General features: G+C 37.9%; 2 protein-coding genes across 3 annotated transcripts; one reads left to right on the forward strand and one right to left on the reverse strand.

The window, feature by feature from the left end:
- The first annotated feature begins 895 nt into the window (after positions 1–895).
- On the forward strand, positions 896–5,061 carry LOC131774792 (DNA repair protein XRCC3). The gene is made up of 7 exons (XM_059090877.2): positions 896–1,040; positions 1,665–2,000; positions 2,594–2,742; positions 3,072–3,284; positions 3,526–3,557; positions 3,925–4,039; positions 4,252–5,061. Exons 1-7 carry the CDS (start codon positions 983–985, stop codon positions 4,390–4,392), a joined length of 1,044 nt encoding a protein of 347 aa, XP_058946860.2. The 5' UTR covers positions 896–982; the 3' UTR covers positions 4,393–5,061.
- An 89-nt stretch (positions 5,062–5,150) lies between these two features.
- On the reverse strand, positions 5,151–10,815 carry LOC131774567 (regulator of chromosome condensation-like). Of its 2 annotated transcripts, none has more exons than XM_059090618.2 (4): positions 10,631–10,815; positions 8,868–9,061; positions 6,970–7,158; positions 5,151–6,349 (listed from the first exon to the last, which is right to left on the reverse strand). In XM_059090618.2, the coding sequence occupies exons 1-4, from the start codon at positions 10,713–10,715 to the stop codon at positions 5,519–5,521; spliced, it is 1,299 nt and encodes a 432-aa protein (XP_058946601.2). In that variant the 5' UTR covers positions 10,716–10,815; the 3' UTR covers positions 5,151–5,518. The 2 variants fall into 2 exon arrangements, with proteins under 2 accessions (XP_058946601.2, XP_066026142.1); XM_066170045.1 differs by lacking the exon at positions 10,631–10,815 and adding an exon at positions 9,372–9,602.
- Positions 10,816–11,273: the final 458 nt, after the last annotated feature.

Below are 11,273 nucleotides of genomic sequence, written 5' to 3' on the forward strand. Positions count from 1 at the left end.
ATTTCCCTAATAATGCTGTAAACTACAAGGGAAACAGACCCTGTAAACTACAAGGGAATTACTTCTGGCCAACTTGAAAGTGTACCCCCACGATCGCCTCTACCTCAAAATGATTACGATACTTGCTTAGAGGCAGCGCTACCTTAAATTTTATGGCTATGCGGCTCCTTTAAGAGAAATTAAATAACTTTCTCAAGGAAAATACCAGAAGGCTAACCGCTCTACATGTACTTTCGCTCTTCATGGGAGAGGAAGGGGGGGGGGGGGTGACGTAGCGAAATATTCATTTTCCTTGAGAAGAAAACTGATGTAAACTCCAATAGTTACTTGCATGCTAAGACAAAATGACTCAAAGACGCTCAAACTCCACTCTTTCCCCTCCCCTTATCTTCGATGTATGAACAAGCCGTTTGTCACACATAGCACCCCCATAATTAATTTAAATAGGAGGACGATGGGGGGGGGGGGAGGGGGTGGGATGAACAGAAACCTTGCATCTTTTCAGGAGGTGGACTCCTGGTCTTCCCCAAGAGGGAAGAAAAAACAATCTAGCGTCGATAGGATGAACTTGCTATTTCATTGATTTAAGGATCTTCATATTTTAAGCTTCATCAAATAATTGTCTGATAAAAAAAAAAAGCGCTGAAAAATATTTGTATCGACTGAGTTTTATTTGGCGGCTTACGTTACACTCTTTGCGGCTGCCTCATTCGGCGACGGGAAAATTTGAAAATTTTCTTCCTTGGCGTTGCCGTCCTGACTGCTTAAGGTCCCTAATAACACGTATAGCTTTATCCACCGTCTAGAGTTTCATCCAGTGGATACCATCCAAGCTTGGAACAAACGGGACCTGGTAACTACACCAATCCCACAAATCCCTGCGAGAGGTTATGGCGGCAAGGCGCTCGTTTTAAACATGTGAGCTTTTCATCCATGCCCACAAACTAAAGTCCATTTCAATTTAAGGGAAAAGGAATCCATAATGAATAACATAGAAAGACTGGATGTTCATCCTCGGATAATATCAGCGCTAAAAAAGAGTAAGAACCAGAGCGATTTGGAAATTTTGTTTTCTATCTTGCTTAGTATAGTACGTAACCTTATCTTAAAATCAAGAGGTCTTAAAATTGAATTGTATGAACAGCTCTTTATTAGGATTTTTTTAAAAGTGAATTTCATTAGTTTTCCTAGATCAAGGAAAACCATCCTATTTCACCAGGGCTGTATGAAGAGGAGGTAGCGCTATTTTTACAATGCAAAGCTCGAGAAGTCTCTACTTTAATTAGAAGTGACCATGAAAAAAATAATTCTTTGTTGCGATTACGCAGAAGTTGTATGCTGATTTTGTACTTTCATTCATTCATTCATTTGTTGTTTCTTTTTAATAGGTCAGACAGTTTGTGAGTTAGTCAATCAGACAGTTAGTCAGATAGACTGTTAGACAATCAGTCAGCTAATCAGCCTGTCAGACAGCTAGTCAGCCTGTCAGACAGCTAATCAGCCTGTCAGATAGCTAGTCACTTGATCAGTTAGTCACTTTGTCAGTCCATTGATCAGACAATCTATCAGTTCATCAGTCAGTCTGACAAGTATTGCTTTTTTTTTTTTATTTTTTTATTTTGACATTTTCACTTACAGTGGTCTGTTTACAACTTTAATTTCAGCAAAGTTAGCAAACAAGACCACAATTCTCTGTATGTCAGCTGCAGATCTGGAAAGAGTCACAAAACTTTCTTCCTTTGATGTCTCTGTTCTTCTTAAAGCTGTTTCACTTTCACTTCCTTGTCCACCCATGAGAACTGCTTTGTCACTTTATAAAAATTCACAAGGACACAGATTGTCTCTAGGGTGCCAAATATTAGATGATTTCTTGCATGGGGGTATCCTGAGTGAAGGCATCACAGAGATTACAGGAGTTAGCTCCTCTGGTAAAACACAAGTTTGCCTTCAACTTTGCTTGTCAGTTCAGTTACCTCATGAACAAGGTGGTCTTGGAGGAGGTTAGTTTTTTTTTGTCCATCCTTTAATAGTTCTGTTGGCTGTATAGTACTTGGTTTGATCAATGTAATATGTCTAAAATATTTTTTATTATTTAGCTTCCAAAAATGATCACATTTCTTTTACCAGCAACTGTGACCAAGATTTTTTAACCCTTCATCTTCATTCTTGATGACCTTCTTTCTCATAATTCATTCTACTCCATTACTTAAGTTCTCTATCAGTCAATTTTAAGAGAAGCTCAGGATGAATTCCTTGCTATTACTATATTTCCCCAAAAAAGTGCCTTGCCCCTAGATAATGTCAAACTAGTACCTCCCCCTGCTAGAATAAGGGCCCCCTTCCTCCTCCCTCACTTTCTAAATACAAGGAAAACTTCTTTCCACTATCACTTTGTAACTTTTTAAGCTTAAGCTTAAGCAGAATCAGCACAGGAGAAGTAAGAAGCGCCCGTTCAATTAAGCATCCTTCCAATGAGTGCCTTAAAATGAAATTTTAAACAAGCACCTACATGCTTATTCAAGGAAATCCGGTATTATAATTTTTCATTGTTACAATTCAAGTTTACCCATTACAGCATCTCTGTTCACAATAGGTGCAGTTTACATTTCAACTGAGGATGTTTTCCCCAGCAAGAGACTGCATCAGCTTACACAATGCTTCACCAAGAGTCAAGTACTTCATCCACTAAGTTGTAAACTGAATCTCAACGATAACATTTTCATTGAACATGCAGCTGATGTGGTAAGTTCTGGTAATAAGAATTTGATCTTTGATCTTTTTCACCTTTTGATATGTGCAAGACTTCAGATCAATGTCAGTGTCTGAGCAGCTGCTCACTTGCCCCTCCCCTAACCCAACATTAACCTGACCTTGTTATCAGTTGACTGTTGTTGGGCTAGGGGAGGGGAAGATGTGCAATTGCTCCAAAGCTGACATTGACAGGAGACTTCTTGGCATATGGCATTAATTCTTGGGAGAACAGCATAAGTGAAAAGAGGAACGTAAAGCTTAGACACATAAGATAAAAAATCAAAGCTGTGATGTACATGTTTTGAACCACAATTTGACAGGATGACTTGCAAAACATCATTACACATCGCCTGCCATTGCTGCTGAACAGAGGAGCTATCAAGCTTGTGATTATTGATTCCATTACAGCTCTTTTTCGTGTGGAGTATTCACTTGGAGAAACTTCCAAGAGGGCAAAGGTTTTAAGGTCTTTTGGTGCACAGCTTCAAAAACTCAGTCATCTTCACTCTATTCCAGTGGTTTGTGTAAACCAGGTTTGTATTTCAGCCATACTTTTTCTTACATTTTTGCCTCTTACTGAAAAGTTAGTCAACATTTTTAAAAACCCCTCAGATTTAAAGGAAAATTCTTCTAACTAGTGACAACATATTTCTTGCTGTCTAGTCTTGAGAATTTGGTGTTGCATCCTAGAGGAAATGACATAACATGGAAATGAAATATTTATTCAGTGATTCATATTTCATGTAATTAATCATTTTCATTCCTTCTATTTAGGTCTCTGATGTAATTCAAACTGAGGGGAACAGGTATGATCTTTATTTCATCATGTCTTTGCATTTTTCTGTATCCATTGATTAAATGGAAATATACCAATCATAGTTAGTAGAGTTAGTCTCCTCTACTAACTATGTACCAATTGACCCGAGTTCAGCCAACTAATGGTTTTTATAAGAATAGTGCTCACAAATTTGCATTGAATAAATTTGTTCTGAACAACTTCACCAAATTTCAAAAATAGAAATAACTTCAAAAGACCTTTGTTCTTAAAAGTGATGTTTTTATGCCACTGTAATTTCTTTAGACAGATGGAGATAATACTAAATTATTGCTGTAAAGGGGAGAATTCTACCATCTTAAAATTCCCTCATTATGATCTGATTTTCCTTTCATCAGCTCAAGAATTGGAAATAAAACTGTTATTCCAGCCCTTGGACTAGCTTGGTCAAGTATGGTAACTACAAGACTGATGCTGTCACGCACAGAGCAACTGATACAACGCAATGATGGTGTAAGCCCTTGGTTTTCTCAAAATCATTTCTACCACCTCAAAATGAGAAATTTTCTCTCTGTCTACTTTGCAGCAGTCGTTTTGTGGGGGGGGAGAGAGAGCATGTGTTGTGACAAGACCAAACAACAACTGCAAAGGAGACAAAGTCTTTGAAATGGTGAAATACCAGCTTAAGGCAAATTGTTTTCTTACATATGTATTTTAACCCACAGGAAAGGAACCCTGTGATCAAGAGATGTCTGCAGATTGTCTTTGCACCTCACCTGCCAAGCACATCTTGTTTCTACTACATAGATACTGAGGGAGTCCATGGATATAAAGAACAGATTTGTAATGAAAAAAAAGAAAATTGATCAATTCAAAGACAGTAAAGTTCAGGGGCCAAGTCAGAGTCCTTAGAGCAAGTTCCATTTCATGAGGTTTTCATTGGCTGGGAAGGACCTAAAATTTGAGCATCCTGTACAGTCAAATTTACATTGTACAAGCTAGCCTCCAAAGAGGCCCTAATTAGAATCACTGCAAGATGCAAAGATTTGAGACAAGTTGGGGAGAGGTTTGTTAGGGGCCTGGCACTAATAATGACTACTTGACTAACTCATGTTGATCAATGCTTCATACTTTCCAGCAGGTGAAGAAACTCTCATGCCAAAGTGCTTAAAATGAATACCAACATTAGTTTGCAAAAAACCCTTCTTAGCTGATTTACATTGCACAAAAATGCTCAGTCTGACTTGAAAATCAATGTTTTTTTTCCTTAACCCTCTCTCTTCCAAGCAGGGTTGTCACTAAGAGCAGGTACAAGGCAGAAACCCATCAGCTGTCAGACCATTTTGAATGACTTTTCCACTTGTTGTCAAAGACAGAAAATAGGTATTTTTCGAACTGATTCTTACATCAATGTCTGGATAAATAAAGTTACTCAAATGTCACCGAATGCTAAAACTTGCATCTCAGAGAGACAAATTTGAATACCAGTCTTAATATAACAAATAAGCTAAATAAAATGGAAATAAAGAAAGAGAAAATAAAAAAAGTAAAAAAAACAATATTGAACTCCTTTTGATGCACAATTAATTTAAGAATACAAATCATTGAGTTTCATTCAGTAGCCTTCTTTTGATGTCATTTATTTGTTACAGATGAAAAGAAGGTATGACAGATTGTTTGAATTTATTTTATTAAGTATTATTAAAAGCTATTGCACTATCTCATCCAAATCAAGTTTACCCTGCTGATACAGGTGAATTAGAGAAATGACAAATTAAGCTTGTTCAATAATGAACATTATTAACTCTTAGCCAAAACTAAGACAGTTACTACTGCCTAATGGGTTACTCATTTGTCCTAAAAAAGAAAAAGCAAAGTAAAAAGATGTTTTGCAAAGAAAATAACGGTGATTAAATTTTTGTGCCACTTCAGTGCCACATTCCTCAAATCTGCCACACAGATTCATGTTTTTTACAGAGAATTAGCATCATTTCATTGTTTCCTGTCTTTAACTAGTAAAGCTGTATGCTGTCCTCCAGCAGAAATCCCCAACACCTCATGATGTTCAGACTGCAAGTTCTTCCCTTCCACTTTCACTGGCGAATATTCATCCTCATCCTCTCCTGTACCCAGCTGAAGGCAACTTCCAAAACCCCATGAATATAAATCTCCCTTGCTTGAGACAGCCAAGCTGACAGCTTCGCCACAAGCAATCTTGCAAATAGGGTTCCATTCTAATGCAGCAACTAAAACTGGGGAGGTGGTTTCCTTAGCATCTTCACCCAAACCAAGTCTTCCATATTCTGCTCTTCCCATTGCATACACTTTGCCGCTTGAGTCCAGAACAATTGTGTGGTGCTGACCGCTGGCTATACTGACACACTTGTCATTGTCTGAGTTTAAGGATGTAAGTGCTTCCACCTTTGTTGGAGCATAAAGAGTTTCAAGATCTCCAGTTCCTAGCTGCCCATAGTTGTTTAGTCCCCATGCATATACCCCACCATCTTGAGAAACAGCAAATGTGGAGTAGCTACCACAGAAAATGTCTTTAAATTTCATTTTTTTCTTGTCACGAACTTGTTTTGGGTTTAAGATGTACTGCAAACCCCTACGCCCCCCACGGCTAGTAAAGCATCCCATTATTCTTCCCAATTGGCCTTGTTCTGCACAGCCCCAAGTGAAAATATTTCCTTCCTTTGTCAATGCAACTGTATGGTCATTCCCAGATGCTACTTTGATAATGGGGTTGCTCTTAAGGGATAGGATAACTGTAGGCTTGTGTTTGATACCATCTGCCTGCAGACCAACTTGTCCACTTGCATCCTACACATGAATTCAAATCATTATGCCAATTACCATGATGTTATAACTTAAAACAACAAAGATAGAATTGAGGGACAGAGAAAAATGCCCCAAGTACCATCAAGTAGGATTTGTTGATTCCACTTTCAAGAGTGACTCATACAAAGCCTTTTAAACAGGAATTAGTTTTTCAAGACACAATATGGGAACATCTAGGGAAAGAGACAGACCATACAAGTTGGAAAGCCAATGCCTCTGACTTTCTCCTGTAACAGCTTGGAAATTGGTGACCATGTCAGTTAAATGTAGACCTGAAACTTCAGTTAATGAAAGACTTGTACTTGAAGCAACAAACTTTAAAAATATGAAACAGTTGTTTATCTATTTTATCAACTTCAAGATGATGATCACCTGCATGTTTAAAACTGCCCACAACAAAAACAAAACAGCTTAACAATGAACAAATAACTTTGCTGCCTACAAGTACTGGGTTCATAAAAGTCCTCCATCAGAATATGTAACACTGTAACATTTAGTAAAAAATAACAACTTACAAGTTTTGTTTGATTTAATTCAATCACTCTTCTTCATGGGGCATCAAGGTCCAATCATATTTAAATAAATTTATTTCTGATAATTACCCTGTATGTCCCCCAACCATATACTATTCCTTGGTCGGACAATGCCATTGTATGACTGTCACCTGCTGACACCATGACAACATTTAGACTTTCTATATCTTTTACTGGACCAGCAGTAAACTCTTCACCATTCTCACTTGAAGTAACACGGCCTAATGCACCCTCATCATTACAACCCCAGGTATAAACCTGTGTAAGAAAACAGCACTCATATTAATTAACTTTTAAACTTTCACCCTCTAGATCTGTACAATTATTCTCTCAGCATGATCCATTTCTTTGTTAATGAGTACAGAGTTGTTATTAAGAAGTGTAGTAGGAAGCTAAACCATTACAATTTCCTCACATGTGATTGGTGCATCAGCTGCTTTATATTTCACTAATCACTTTGTACAGTTGTAATTGGACAGTTGCCTGTAATTGGACACCTGTAATCGCACAGTTGAAGCAGCCAATCATACTAGGTCCACTCAGCTAAATCCACCAATCACAGAATTGATCACAATAACCATAGCAACAACCACTTCCTCTTTTAAAAAAAAAAAAGAATGGGAGATTTCCCAATTTTTTTGCTTTAGACATTGTCCCTAGTGGAGATGTTTGTCATAAATATATATTTTTTTGGAAATTGTAATGGTCATGATTACCGTATTTACTCCTGTATAAGTTGATCTTTAATGACCACAAAGTCAGCCCAAAAAATCACCCTCAACTTATACATGAGTCATACACAAAGACCTGACCCAAGCAATCCAAGAAATTAGCATAACAATTGCCTGAGGTTGGTTAGAAAAACCAAGTTTATAAAACCAGTTCTAACTGTGTTCGAGTTTCGTCACTTTTCAGTGCATTCTTCATCAACAAAAATGTTTGAAATAATAAATTTTAAGTGGCTGAACACAAAGTTACTGGAGTTGATTTCTATTGTGTCTTTGGATTGTAGGGCAGACATTTTTGCTTGCAGCTTTGCTGCTGTCTGTGGTGCCGAACTATCGTTTTTATCAAACGATTTCTGTAGCCTAGTGACCCGGGAAATGCTGTTGTCTCACGCGGTCCTGCTTGTTACGCGTGATACTTCAAAGCTCTTCAGTGTTCCTTAGGTCTACTTAATCTCCTTTCAAACTCAACATTAAGATAAAGGTTAGTTAAATGCAAGAATATTTCATTTTCAATGTGAATTACAAAATATGGTAAGATACTTCTCCAATAAATCGAAGTGCTCATGTATGTCTAAATCGTGGTGATATAAACAAGTGCTAAAATACTTCACACCACACAGTTACATTTTGCTCTGCAGCCTTTTGAATTCCCCGTGTTTTCAATACATTCTCAGAAATAAGAGATTATCTTTTTGGGAAATTCCTATTTGTCTGCATTTTACTTTTTTAACTAGAAATGATGAAAAATCCGATTTTTGACCTTGAAAATGGAGGTTGACTTATACACAAGTTTGACTTGTACACAAGTAAATACAGTAATTGGTAACAGGACTTTGTGTCGTCCAATTCTGTCTGTAATCATACTCATGATTGACAAATTGGACTCTTGCTTCACAGACATCCAATTTTGTTGATCACTTGTATGATTACAGACCAAATTGGACTCCACTCGGTCCTATTACCATTATTAATTGTTTAACTCCCTCAGTGGTTACTCCTAAGCGCCCAGAAATCGATTCACCAAATACCATCTAAACCCATAACACCCTTACATCACTTTGCATATTCTCTGTACTGTTCCCTATACATTTCCTACAGTAATGACAAGAAATCATTTCTTCAATTCTCATTACCCTAATGTTTAATTCAGCAGTGATAATGCAAGGAGGAATTAGACATTAGATAGGGGTTGAAAAGGTAAGGATAGCACTGTTGATAAATCATGAAACATGATATCACCTTTCCACTGTTTGTGAGAGCTACAGTATGCATTCCTCCACATTCCACTTGCACAATTTCCAGATCATCAAGTCCTTTCACAATGGCTGGTTTCTTTCTTTCCAAGATTTCTTCACCCAAACCCAACTGCCCCACATCACCCTGCCCAAGTGTCAAGACATGCCCAGTTTCTCTAAGGTCAACACTTGCAGCTTCTGTAATAAAACAGAGTTATTGCTCAAATAATAATAACTTTAATATCTGTGATCAAAAACAGAAAAAAATCTTATGCTCTCTATATAAGATGGTTTAAAGAAAACCAAGGCTCTATTGTATGATTCAGTATACAGTGCTTTTTCTCATACTTAAAAAAAATATACATTTTTGCCACGCATGAAATTTTGGATCTTGTTTACTGTTGGTAATCTCGAGCGATACATTGGTTGCCTGTTGATCAATACTCAGTCAACAGTTGGTCGATATAGCTTTTAGTTCACTGATACTTTGCGGATACTTCACCAATACCTTGCTGACAATTCACCGAGTATTGGTTGATAGTTGATAGACTCTCGGTTGATGGTCAACACACAGTCCACAGACTACTTGAGTAACACTACTTGACTAACACACACACACTAACTTGTTTTGCATTCTTCCCTATGGATTTTTGAGCAAAAGAGAGACTGCTTGTCTAGCCCCACACCAAAACATTTTCCCCCATCACATGATAGCATTAGTTGATGACATCATTGCTTAAAAAGGAAGCCATTGGACTGCTTTATTACACCCATTTTGAAATCACTGGTGGTCCCCGTAATCTGATTGGCTCTAATTGATGCGATTTGTTAAAGAATTGAAGCATTTTTTGCTTTTGATCGCATCTTTTTCCCAGCCAATGAGGAGGCTACACTAAAAACAAAATAACCGATCAGATTTTAAGTAACTGATCAAATTGCAGGAAAATGAAAAACAAAGAGTATCATGTGGCAAATTTTGCAACTTTTGTTTCTTAACTCTTACTTTTTCCCCCCAAAAAAATGGACATGAATTTAATTTCAGACCAGCTCAGTACTGCGTCAATAAAACATTTGAACTGACCAAGTCCTGTACTTGGGTGATTTCAAAATAGATGTAATAAACTGGTAATTGAACCTTGTGTCATGCAATTTTGGTCTGAAATCATACTTGTGATTTCAAATTGAACTCGTGCTGTGTGCTAATTTGAATTTGAAATCACATGTATAATTTCAGCCCAAATTGCACTCCACTCAGTACAATTACTATTATGAATTAACACACTTGATTGATACTCAACACTGATATTCGACCGACAACCGACCGATATACCACCCACAGTTGGTATATTGACTGACACTCGGCCGATAGTTGGTCGCTATATTGACTACCTATCGACCGACTATCGACCGACTATCGACTGACTATCGGCCGACTGTCGGCCAACTGTCGGCCAACTGTCGGCCAACTGTCGACCGACTGTCAACTGACTGTCGACCGACATATCGGTCGAGTATCGACCAACTCTCGATCGATATATCGACCGCTATATCGGTCACGAGTACCTACAGTGAACATGATCCGAAATCTTTATGCTGTGTAAGCTTTAAAAATGCAAAGCAATTTGAATTCAGTTATTTAAATTCCAACAGATGATATGTAGCTAGCTCTACAGGTCAAAGAAGCATCAAATTAACGAAACCAGGAACAGACAAAGGTTGATCCTGGCAACACAAGTAATAGGTGCACGTTTAGTAAGAAATGCTGACCTCGCTTCTCTTTCTTCTTGTTGACTGCTTCTTTCGCCGGCTCCTCTGCCTTTCTTTTGCTTATCTGGCGTTTCCTTGCAGGCATTCTTGATTGTTATTTTCGTTCGCCCAAACAGAGCCAAGGTAACAGAGAAACAGCAAAAAGGCTCTGAACTTTCAACAATTCAAATGGCTACGTTGAGCTCACCTCGTGCTAATGCGCGCGCATAGAAGGCGGGAGATTTGAAAGTCTCGTGGGACGATGTCGGGACTCCTTCGGGATAGTTTCGGGACCTTGTCGTCAGTTTCGGCAAGTTTGGTGATCTCAAAGCTTGTAACTTTTTCACGCTATTGACATGATTTCTTATTTTTTTAACACTTCGTCTAGAAGTCGTCCGAAAAAAATACATTACAGAGTTATCTATCAATGAAAATCTTGCTTGTTGCTCTGTTGGAATATATGCATATTCGTCTTTATTTTCTCATCCTGTGTATACAGCATTTGACTTTAAATTATCAAGTTATCTTTTTTCATCCCCCCCCCCAAATTTTTTTTTGTCCAATTTTTTGTTCGGATTTCGAATCAACAGGATACACCCGCCCGCGCCCCATCCCGGTAAGTAAATATTTTGACAATGTAACACATGCGCAGATCTGTAACCAT

This window comes from Pocillopora verrucosa, chromosome 7 (assembly GCF_036669915.1).
Source record: "Pocillopora verrucosa isolate sample1 chromosome 7, ASM3666991v2, whole genome shotgun sequence".
NCBI classification, from domain to species: Eukaryota; Metazoa; Cnidaria; class Anthozoa; order Scleractinia; family Pocilloporidae; genus Pocillopora; species Pocillopora verrucosa.